This window comes from Protomyctophum bolini (assembly GCF_963924005.1).
Source record: "Protomyctophum bolini genome assembly, chromosome: 10".
In the NCBI taxonomy this organism is placed as follows: Eukaryota; Metazoa; Chordata; class Actinopteri; order Myctophiformes; family Myctophidae; genus Protomyctophum; species Protomyctophum bolini.
Window position 1 is genome coordinate 42,910,081 of NC_137871.1, and position 12,534 is coordinate 42,922,614.

At 43.8% G+C, this 12,534-nt stretch overlaps 1 protein-coding gene and 1 long non-coding RNA gene across 2 annotated transcripts in view; both read right to left on the bottom strand.

Moving 5' to 3' along the window:
- The window catches only part of LOC308322944, a 447,594-nt gene that overhangs the window by 24,179 nt on the left and 410,881 nt on the right, over positions 1–12,534 (bottom strand). The gene's annotated exons all lie outside the window — the stretch shown is intronic.
- The window catches only part of LOC308322934 (plastin-3-like), a 37,095-nt gene that overhangs the window by 24,179 nt on the left and 382 nt on the right, over positions 1–12,534 (bottom strand). The window contains exons 2-4 of the mRNA XM_080774430.1: positions 3,705–3,778; positions 1,535–1,686; positions 189–318 (exon numbers count right to left, since the gene is read on the bottom strand). Of these exons, the coding sequence (XP_080630556.1) occupies positions 189–318; positions 1,535–1,686; positions 3,705–3,771 (349 nt within the window). The 5' untranslated portion in view covers positions 3,772–3,778. The remainder of the gene's footprint in view (positions 1–188; positions 319–1,534; positions 1,687–3,704; positions 3,779–12,534) is intronic.

The following is a 12,534-nucleotide window of genomic DNA, read 5'->3' on the forward strand; positions in this document are numbered from 1 at the left end:
GTCTCCCTCTCAGCTGTCCTATAGGACAGCTGAGAGGGAGACAGTGTAGGAGAGACAGACAGTATATGTCTTTCTCTCCTACACTGTCTCCCTCTCAGCTGTCATTCATTTGAACCCCCGGTGGTGAGAACCAGTACTGTGACACAGTCAAACAATTAAGTGTGGCTGTTTTTTTTATTCCTACTAACCGGAGCAGGAATGCTGAGTTCCTTCACTAGAGATCTCACTGGTGCCCCCGAAGGCCAGGAGGCCTTCCTTCTTGTTGATGGCCTTCCTGAAACCCTGAGCCACATGGTCGTTCTTCAAGTCCTGGCAGATCTGGGGGGGGGGGGGACGCGCGCGCGCACACACACACGCACACGCACACGCACACGCACACGCACGCACGCACGCACGCAGACACACAAGAGTTATACTGCCGCTTTAGTGTCCATTTTGGACCCCAGGTCACTCACCTCCCTTACAGACAGCTTTGAACATGAGAAGGACCATCTATTATATATTGCACTTTAGCCCGTTAAAGTTATGGCTTTCTATCCAAATTCAGAAGATTGGTAGGAAGGGAAAACAAAAACAGCATTACTCTGCATCTGATCGTTACCAAGTGGGTTGTGAGATTAGTTAGATTAGAGTGAAGGCTCATACATAGTCTGGATTTACAGTGATGGGGTGACCACCGAACTACAACATGACGTCACGAGCCGCGGTGAAGAGCAAACCACCGCCACCGCTCCAGCCCTTCTCTGTTTATACTCACCACCGCTCAACGTTATTTCAGCACCGAAAATCCAGACTATGAATAGGCCTTGAGTTTTTTTTTTATATATATTTTTTATCCCACGATTTTGTAACCCATTTTTCACCCCTGTGCCAATCATCTACTGTGATCCTGGGCTCTACACACCCTCCGCCAACCTGGGGAGAGCAACAGACTTAACTCATGCTCCCTTCATGCCTGAGTGTCCAAGTTGCTCGTTTACACCTGACAGGGGGGAGTTTCCCTGGTTGGACGTAACGTGTGAAAGGAACACGTTATTCCAACCAGTTCCTTTCCCCTCCATCAGGCGCCCCGGCTGGCCAGGGGGAGGCGGTTTAGAGACCAGGATTACTGCATGTTTTTTGTGAGGGTACCTACCCTAGGGGACACGGGGAGAACATGCAAACTCAACACAGAAAGGCCCTTTCGCCAACCCCGCCTTCGGGTATGGGCACTGATGACGCGGAGGAGGAAACACGCCGCCAGCACCCACAGCACTACCAACTGTGCCACCATGCCCCTGAATAGGCCTTGAGTGAGTGAGTGAGTGAGTGAGTCATCCGAAAGGTTTTCATTTTAAATCAAATTTTACTTAACTAAATATAAATACAAAACAAACATTGAACTATAAAGAAAAACATTAAACCTGTTTATAGGAGGGGCTATATAGTGACCCTCAAAAATGATAATAATTTTCTAAGGCGAACTCAACACTGATTTAGTTAGTTAGTTTAGTTAGTTAATTGGTTAGTGAGTTAGTGACTTAGTGTTACCTACAGAGGTGAACTCCACAAAGTTGATCTGGTTGTCTTGGTCGCGGTCCAGTTTGTGGATCAGTTCTCTGATCTTGAAGCCGGGCATGGGGTTGTTGATCTGCTTGAACAGGTTGCTGAGTTCCGTGTCGCAGATGAAGCCATTACTGTTTGTATCTGTTAAATATATAAACAGCAGATGAAACCATTACTGTCTGTATCTGTGAAATGTAGAAACAGCAGATGAAGCCATTACTGTTTGTATCTGTTAAATGTAGAAACAGCAGATGAAGCCATTACTGTCTGTATCTGTGAAATGTAGAAACAGCAGATGAAGCCATTACTGTCTGTATCTGTGAAATGTAGAAACAGCAGATGAAGCCATTACTGTTTGTATCTGTGAAATGTAGAAACAGCAGATGAAGCCATTACTGTTTGTATCTGTGAAATGTAGAAACAGCAGATGAAGCCATTACTGTCAGTATCTGTGAAATGTAGAAACAGCAGATGAAGCCATTACTGTCTGTATCTGTGAAATGTAGAAACAGCAGATGAAGCCATTACTGTCTGTATCTGTGAAATGTAGAAACAACAGATGAAGCCATTACTGTTTGTATCTGTGAAATGTAGAAACAGCAGATGAAGCCATTACTGTTTGTGTCTGTGAAATGTAGAAACAGCAGATGAAACCATTACTGTCTGTATCTGTGAAATGTAGAAACAGCAGATGAAGCCATTACTGTCTGTGTCTGTGAAATGTAGAAACAGCAGATGAAGCCATTACTGTTTGTGTCTGTGAAATGTAGAAACAGCAGATGAAGCCATTACTGTTTGTGTCTGTTAAATGTAGAAACAACAGATGAAGCCATTACTGTTTGTATCTGTGAAATGTAGAAACAGCAGATGAAGCCATTACTGTTTGTATCTGTGAAATGTAGAAACAACAGATGAAACCATTACTGTTTGTATCTGTGAACTGTAGAAACAACAGATGAAGCCATTACTGTTTGTATCTGTGAAATGTAGAAACAGCAGATGAAACCATTATTGTTTGTATCTGTTAAATATATATGCTGTGGTCCTTGAAGTGGTCCTTGAAGCACAGAGTACATGAGTAAATGTACTTATTACTTAGTGACACCAGTGATGATGTCATAGTGACACCAGTGATGACGTCATCCTCATAAAAAAACAGAAAGCTGCTGTAATCTGAGCAGGAGAAACGCGCCACACCCGAGTCCTAGTATTCAATGTCTCACACATCCATTCTGTCCTCCTTTTAGAGGTCCCGTCTGTACAGTCTGAACTGTCTCACTACAGACTCTCACACATCCATTCTGTTCTCCTTTTAGAGGTCCCGTCTGTAGTCTGAACTGTCTCACTACAGACTCTCACACATCCATTCTGTTCTCCTTTTAGAGGTCCCGTCTGTAGTCTGAACTGTCTCACTACAGACTCTCACACATCCATTCTGTCCTCCTTTTAGAGGTCCCGTCTGTACAGTCTGAACTGTCTCACTACAGACTCTCACACATCCATTCTGTTCTCCTTTTAGAGGTCCCGTCTGTAGTCTGAACTGTATCACTACAGACTCTCACACATCCATTCTGTTCTCCTTGTAGAGGTCCCGTCTGTATAGTTTGAACTGTCTCACAGTTACAGACTCTCACACATCCATTCTGTTCTCCTTTTAGAGGTCCCGTCTGTACAGTCTGAACTGTCTCACTACAGACTCTCACACATCCATTCTATTCTCCTTTCTCGCCTTTACTGCTGGGGAAAAACGTTTGTGCGTGAGTGCATCTGCACATGCGTGTGTGTGTGTGTGTGTGTGTGTGTGTGTGTGTGTGTGTGTGTGTGTGTGTGTGTGTGTCTGCAGTGGGCAGTATGTGTGCGTGTGCAGCAGCAGCTGACAGACAGATGTTCTTGCTGAGATTTGAAGATATATGGAACCTTTGATCTACTTACACACGCACACGCGCACACACACACACACACGAACGCAGATCACAATAATTTCTGTACACAGTAACAGTTATTAACGTACACACACACACCTTGGAGTTGCATTGGTACAGAAACAGTATTGGCTTGCACAGCAGTGACTCAGTACACATGAGCACACACACACACGCGGCACACACGCACACGCACACCCACACACGCACGCACGCACACATACACACACAACTCACCAATCTTCTCGAATGCTTCCCTGAGCTCCTCCATTTCTTCAGGGCTGATCTTGTCTGACTCCGACATGATGACACTGGAGAGAGACGGAGAACAGAAACCACATGAACCCAACCGTCCTACTCGACTCCCGTTCACCCAAGTATATTACACAAGTATATTTTAATATTTTTTAGTAACTCCGTGAGTTAAGGTACAGTATTGTATACAGCCATCTCAGATTATCTGATCCGTCACACTCCTGTTGTCTCCTGTTTACAGACCTTTAAAGGTTTACTCATGGTTCAGTCTGTTGACTTATAGGCTCAACGTCTTGAGGCTGTAGTCAGAGCAGGGGTGCCCAAAAGGTAGATCGTGATCTAAACCAGTAGATAGCAACGGCTGCGCGGGTAGATCACAGCATGGCATGGTCCTAAAAATATTATTTCATTTAAATGTTAAAGAAATAACTTCTGGGAATCTGACACTTGAATTAAGGTGACTTAATTGTCAGCTCAAACCCGCAATGCAATACTTTGTTTTCAAGATTGTTGTGCACAAAAGTCAGTAGCATTACAAGCAAGCATGACATTCTCACAATTAGTCTAGGAGCTGGCTAAGATATGTATGCACCCATTTAGACCCGAGGCTCAACCTTTTTCATGTGAAGGACCCCCACAATTATCTATATTGCATGTGCGTGCGTGTATCTGTGTGTGCATGTGCGTGCGTGCGTGTATCTGTGTGTGCATGTGTGTGTGCGTGTCCTTGGGAGGCACAGACTAAACAGATTGAATTGAGCAGCACATCCATGAAGCCGTGTGTGTGTGTGTGTGTGTGTGTGTGTGTGTGTGTGTGTGTGAATGTACTGTACATCACTAATGAAATCCTCCTCAACGTCCACTCCTCCTACACACTTCTGTACGGCACAGCTTTTCACATCCTTTCTGACTACGTTCCCCGTTCTGCCTATCCATCGATTGATTCTTTAAATAAGAAAATGTTTAAATAGTTCACCTAATCCCCACTGTTCATGATCACTGTTGCTGTGTTTATGTGAATGCATTTTTTGTATAGTATTTTCATGCATCCGTGTTTTTTATGTAATGTTGTATTGTTATAATAAACTGACTGCCGGTGAGCCAAAGAAACAATTACATTTTATGTAAATGATAATAATGGACAATAAAAGTTTTCTTTATCATACTGTATGGATATGTGATAGGTTTCTATTCTGACCGACAACGATATGTATTTTACTATTTTTTGTTTGCTTCACATCATTAGTGGCTGCACAATTAATCGATAAATCACACCTGTGTGTACTGAGTGGTGCAACTCCGTGTGTGTGGGGGTCCCCGGTGGGTCCCCGGAAACTTCCAGACCCACAGGAACAGCCCGGTTCCGGTCCCCACACACCGAGCGCGTTATTCAGATTTTTAGCTGCGTTTCTCCATCGTTTGTCCGGGGAAAAAAACACCTTTACTGTGTGGGGGAATTAGTATTAGCATTTAGCAGACACCTCTCCCCCTCTCCTCTCCCTCCCCCCCCCCCCCCCCCCCCCCCCACCCTCTCTCTCTCTCTCTCTCTCTAGCAGGCAACAGTGCAACACTATCTCTCTCTCTCTCTCTCTCCGTTTCTAGCACAACAGCGCTTCTTTTGCGCCTACTGGTACTCTAAACATAGGGACGGACATATAGGGACAGGTACGTGGACAAAAGGACATTTCCGTTCCTTGGAGTGGTTGCACCACTCTAAAACACGCATTGCCTCAGCAGACATAGTGAGCATAGTTCCACAGTATTACACTAACAGACAAGACGAGGCAGGTCGAAACAGGTAGACACACTGCCAGTCATCTCAAACACATAATAATAACTGCTTCTTTCAAAATACTCAACTGACTGCGAAGAACAAGAAACATTACGTTGTCTTCAATAACCTCGCCCCATGAAATCAGAGAGGAGTAGCATGGGGGCTGTGGCCAGCGTCATGACATTTATACGCAATGAATAATTGTCATTATTGCTATTACATTTTTAATTGTGTGGTTTTTTTTGTATAGGTGCTAACCGTGCAACCACTCCCTTACGGAGCTATGTGTGTGGGTGGCTGGGTGGGTGGGTGAGTGGCTGTGTCTGAGCACGAAAACAGCATGGTTGTTTTTCACCACCTGTGTGCAACCTATCGCAGAACATTGAGCATTGAACTTTGGAATGTGTTCCAATAATATGAATAGAAATTGCATTTCTGTTCGCATTTTAGGCTGTGTAGACATAAATTGCACAGGGCAGACATGACAAATATTAATATCCCATTTAGATGTGAGTCTAATTCTACTAAATGCCTTCTGAATCCAAACGGTTTTCTGAACAAACGTGTGTTGCTATACGTACGTGTTGTAGGCCTGCATTTAATTAGCTAAAATTAGCTAAACTGCCACGGATGCTTTCCCGGATTAAATGGGATATACAGAGAAATTACTGTCAATGACTGGTATCGCAAATCAAAATAAACAATGTACTATGGCCATATTTTAGAATGCTATATTAATGTAATAACAAGACATTGTGAATAGTGGAAATCTACAATCTCACAGTCCAGCGAAATCTACAGTCCAGCGACGCCGGCCTCCTTGAGGTCCCTAAAAAAATCAAACGCAAAACCCGGGGCGACCCAAACACATCCGAGATGCCCCCCCTCACTTTCTACCTTCAAATCTGCACTGAAAACCCACCTGTTCACAATCGCATTTCCAAGCTGATGTGTTTTTAAACTTGTTATACATGCACTGTCTTATTGGTGTTACTCTTTTAATAGTTTTTTCTAATAAAGTTGTTTTTCGTCCTATAGGGTCCCACGGACGGCACCCACTCTGAGAGAAGAGAAGAGAACATACATAGAAGAAGAGAAGACCTGTCATAGATGCATATTATCTACACACTGCCATTTCAATATTTGTACCATTTTTCTAAATGTTTGAAAATGTTTTCAGTAGATGAATGGATAGTATAGGCTACTATTATTCTGACGACATTATCAGCGATCAGGCGGTTATGTAATCACTGTGCCAAGAGCCTGGAGGCTCTCGTTGTTATAACTCAGCATAGAAATGTAACAGGAGCTGCTTTACTTCAGAAAGATGGTGAGAAACGTGTTGAGGAAATGTGATCATCTGATGGTGCTTAAAGCGCTTTGTCTGTCTCCTGTGTTGCCATGTATGCTTGTTTATAAGTGACAGTTTTGTTTTGTTTGTGTTTTTTTTCACTCCAAAGTGTATAGTTGCTTATTTGAGCATGCTTCCCAAACCCAATGTTGTTTAAAGCAGTTAGTTCTCAAGCATGTTCCTGTATTGTATTCTGTCTGCACGGACAAAGTATACAAACACATATTTTCTGCGCAGATTTGTGCGTTTAAAATGTTTCCGAAATATTCCTAATTTTTCAAGTTATTGTATCATACAGTAAGTAGCCTTATATGTGACACGTTGTGAGCTTGTAGATCTGGTATTTTCAAATAGCCAATGTGGGTGGTGGGGGTGGCTCAGGGGTAGAGTGGCTGGATGGTAACCGCAAGGTTGCCAGTTGGAACCCTGTGGGCTCACCCAGAGTTAGTGTCGAAGTGTCCTTGAGCAAGACTCTGAACCCCTAATTGCTCCTGATGTGCAGGTCGGGGCCTTGCATGGTTTCCTCCACCATCGGTGTATGAATGTGTGTGTGTGTGAATGGGGTGAATGTAATGCACAGTCTATGTAAAGCGCCTTGGATAAAGGCGCTATATAAAATAAAAGATTAATGTATTTTGTTTAATCCTATAGTCGCTTCTTTGGGGCTCAATTTCATAGACCTGGGTTGCTTGTTCCTCTCGTGACATCTGGCAACAGTGGGTGTTCTCGTGCTGAATCATGCTCTGCTGCAGGAATGTCTGAAACGCTGGACCTGAGTGGACACTATAGGGCACTCGGCTCCAGTGTTGTTTTAGTCGTAGTCTATTGAATGGTTTATTTAGTTTTAGTCACATTTTAGTCACCTGGAATGTTTTAGTGTTAGTCTAGTTTTTGTCGACTAAATCTACAGTTGATTTTTCATGAATAATAGCAGATCGACAAGCTCGTAGTGCGGCATGAAATGAAGTGATATGTACAGTATGTACTATCTGCTATTTTGAATAGTCAAAGTATAAAACATGGTAAAAGTGGTTGAAATTATTATGATGCTATATTACCTGGTACCAGATTATCGTGATAATATCGTTCATCAGAACAGATCGTGGCTTGACATTTTCGCATTGTCCGATTATATATATATATATATATATATGCTACAAAAACATTTTCATGACAAGGACCCCCAAAAATATATGTAATCGGCCACTGACCCCCATCTGAAAATATGGTGTTCCAGGAACCCCCCCCCCCCCCCCCCCCCCCCCCCCCCCCCAGAAGCAAATATTTGAGTTAAAAACGTTGGCTCTGAAATAATTGGCTTTGCACTACATTTTCACGATTTTTCTAAATAGCAAACCTACTCTGTGCCGCGCTATGAGCTTGTAGATCTGCTATTTTTCAATAGCTAAAGCATAACATAATGCTTAAAACACCAAAAGGGATAATACTTGAATATGATGTTGTTGTTTGTTGGTGGTGTACCTAAGATGTAAACCAGATGCTCCTGAACAAACAAATAAAAACAGTCTGGCAACGAGTCTCATCTCTAAAAAATAAATCCTTCATTTGAATGTTGGGTTCAAGTTGTGATATTCAAACATGTGTAAGTACGGTATTCGAAGGTCGACAATGAACTAAGGCTACAGTATTAAGTTACAGTATATATACAGGTCAGTTTTAGCCGATTTAACCCATTTAGACCCGAGGACGATTCTACAAATGTCTTCTAAATCCTGACAGTTTTCAGAAAAACGTTCTACGTCAGTCGTTCTGAAATATTTCCACGTCAAGGACCCCCAAAAAAGATCTGTAATTGGCCGCCGACCCCCATCTGAAAATATGTTGTTCCAGGGACCCCCCCCCCCAGAAGCAAAGATTTGAGTTAAAAACGTTCACTCTGAACTAATATATATTCAAAGATTTGCATCAACATTTTCACGATAAAAAAAAATAAATAGCAGATCTACAAGCTTGTGTAGCGCGACACTGATGAGCTTGTAGATCTGCTAAAGTGTAACATAATGCTTAAAACACCACCAAAAGGGGTTCCCGCTCAGAATGGGTTAAAACAAGCGACGCATGGTGATCCGAGGATTCAGCCATGTGTCTTTCTAATGAAGTTACCAGAGTCATCCTCACCACGTGTGAGTCATCGCCTCATGCACCAAATGACATCCACAGTGTACCATTTGGAACCAGATGTGGGGCGGCGGTGGCTCAGGGGTAGCGTGGCTGGAGCTCGAACCCTGGCTCCCCCAGAGTTATACCGTCGAAGTGTCCTTGAGCAAGACACTGTCTGAACCCTATATAATTGCTGGTTGGTGCCTTGGTTTCTGCCACTTCTTTCTCATGAACAAATAAACAGTGATGATCATTTTGTACAGAGGAGAGCTGAGGGGAGACGGTCTACCCTCTCAAAGTTAAATGAGGATCTGACAGAGCAGAGGAGAGGAGACACAGGGCTCCATTTTCATTCCATCTTTCTAAATACAGTATTTGGGGGCGGGGGGATTTAGCAGTTGGGAAGGGGTGTTCCCCCACTAAAGTTATGGTATTTTGGTTACCTGTCTAAATCCCTAAAACACCTCTGTTACATTATGCATCAAAGTCAAAATTGTACGATTTGTCACACACACACACGTTACCGCATTGAAATGTGTTCTCCGCATTTGACCCATCTCTTGGAGCGGTGAGCCGCAGCCAAGGAGCGGTGAGCTGCAGCCAAGGAGCGGTTGAGCTGCAGCCAAGGAGCGCTGAGCTGCAGCCAAGGAGCGGTGAGCCGCAGCCAAGGAGCGCTGAGCTGCAGCCAAGGAGCAGGTGAGCCGCAGCCAAGGAGCAGGTGAGCTGCAGCCAAGGAGCGGTGAGCTGCAGCCAAGGAGCAGGTGAGCTGCAGCCAAGGAGCAGGTGAGCTGCAGCCAAGGAGCAGGTGAGCTGCAGCCAAGGAGCAGGTGAGCTGCAGCCAAGGAGCAGGTGAGCTGCAACCAAGGAGCGGTGAAGTGCAGCCAAGGAGCGGTTGAGCTGCAGCCAAGGAGCGCTGAGCTGCAGCCAAGGAGCAGGTGAGCTGCAGCCAAGGAGCAGGTGAGCTGCAACCAAGGAGCGGTGAAGTGCAGCCAAGGAGCGGTTGAGCTGCAGCCAAGGAGCGGTGAGCTGCAGCCAAGGAGCGCTGAGCTGCAGCCAAAGAGCGCTGAGCTGCAGCCAAGGAGCGGTGAGCTGCAGCCAAGGAGCGCTGAGCTGCAGCCAAGGAGCGCTGAGCTGCAGCCGTGCCGCGCTCGGGAATCATTTGATTAGTTGATTGCATACTGTAGGTATACTGTACATGCAGAGCCAAGAACACTCGTCTTTTCATTGAGTCACAACTCGCTCAAATCTCCCTCGTTTTTAACATTTCAAAGTGCTGTGTGATCATCGAAATTCAAGCTCTCATTTGGTCTCTATATACAAAACGGTATTATAAATTATAAATCGGATTAAACCCCATTTGCCGCACTAGGGGTGATGCAACTGAACGAGCAAATTAATGGAATTGCGCACAATGGCTGGCACAACTTAAGTCAAATAACTCCTTTGACTATAGACATACCTGTATATAAACACAATGGACACAAGGAAGTGATAAGGAACTCACTTCCGCTGATTATAGGAAAATTAAAAAGAGATGCATATAGGAGAATAAGGAGAGATGATCAGATGAAGCAGCCTGCCTCTGGACATCTCCATTGCAGGTCTACACCAAACTGATTTGACATATACGGCTTGCGGGTGCTTTTAAACTCCACTATGCCCCTTCCCAAATGTGCGTGACCAAAACAGCATTTCAGGGGAAAGCGTGCCGCCAACACGCCTATGATGACCACACCTCTAGGCGCAAATACCGGTGTCGCCATAATAGATAGCGAGTGACGCTGGACCAAAACACACAAAACATTTTTTTGAATAGTTAAAATAGACATTCTACAAGCTCTACAACGTTGTCGATATAGATCGGCTATAGGTGAACAATAAAAATAAAAAAAATCAGACCCGAGGACGATTCTACAATATATGTCTCCTAAGTTTCCTGAAAAACAAAACCTCTGAAAGAATATATATATATATATATATATATTCAAAGATGTGTGCTACATTTTCACGACGTTTCAAAAATAGCAGACCTACAAGCTCATAGCGTGGCACTCGGTGCCGCGCTATGAGCTTGTAGATCTGCTATTTTTCAATAGCTAAAGTACAACATAATGCTTAAAACACCTAAAGGGGTTCCCGCCCTAATTAAGTTTAGGGATAAGGGGTTTAGTATGGACGAGAATAGAACCCAGAGCCCCCTCCCTCCCCAGTCAGTCTATACCAGTTGTGGAAAGTAAAGTCTACAAGTACCGTTACTCAAGTAGTCGACTGTATTTATACATTTTAAAAAGGTATTTTTTTTAGCAAGTATTTCCAGTTTCAAGTACTTTTACTTCAGAGGAAAAATATTGTACTTGGACCCAACACTATACATTTATTAGAAAGGTGAGTTACTTTTTTTATTTTGATTTAATATCATTACAAAACATTAACCACTTCAACCCTATAGGCGGCCCTCAAGTGCACAGTCTGTACTTGTACTTGTAACAGACACATTTCTGAATTAGTAGTATTGATCAAGTACAACAATGAGTCCGTTTTTAGCAGAGCAGAGCAGAGGAGACAGACGCTCCTGTTCTTTGGCTATAGAAGTGTCTACATGTTTTGATGAATTGAACAAGGTGGACCCTCTTGTAAACAAGTGTAATGCTTTATAGGGTTGTCCACTCACAGTTAACAGTCTTTGTCTTGAGTTTGAAATGCACTGCAATTCGGCAAACTGTTAATAAGTATTCCATTCAATCAATCAATCCTGTCCTCTCCCAGTCAGCCCTGAAACATCATGAGGGAACGTCAACGTATTGTTCTGCACTTGCTCCACTTACGGCCCTTTACATCTACATTAACATTCAGATGTCAAATATAAAAGGTCTCACCCCAGAGCCACGGGATGTTACACTTCTCCTCGGGTGGGTATGAGCACCCGTTTGTTCACTATTGTTCAACACAGAGCATTTTAATCCGGTCGGTGGCCATTTTCTCACGTTTTTAAACTACGCGACCCTATCGGTTGAGAGGTGTAGTGCACTCTTGATACATTATAATTCTACACGGGCAAACGACCACCGATCGAATTAAAACTATTTTTTTTATTGAACAATAAGGACGACACGGGCTACTTTATACCCAGACGAGGAGAACCGTACACACCCGTGGCTCTGGTGGGGGTGAGCACTTTACATTTTGGAATGTGAACGTTTGTGTAGAACGAACTTGTACCGTTGTAAATGGTAGAAAGTGCGTAAAACAAACAGGGTGAAGTTCCACCATGACAGATCGTGATAAAACGAACTGTCGATGCGTCGGTCTTTCCTGCACAGCCCCATGGCTGATGACAATAAGCTGACACATCCTCCTAGCTCCTCCTGTCCGTCCTGGCTTCATTCATCAATTCATTTAAACTCTAGTTGATTCACTGGAAACTAAAACATCAACAAGAAAGCGATCCGTCCTTCCGTGCACATGCATGCATGCGTGCGTGCGTCGCCGTACACATTCATTCATTCACAATAAATACAATAATATAAGCTGCACCACTTTGTTTGTTTGTTATTCACGCGCGCGCG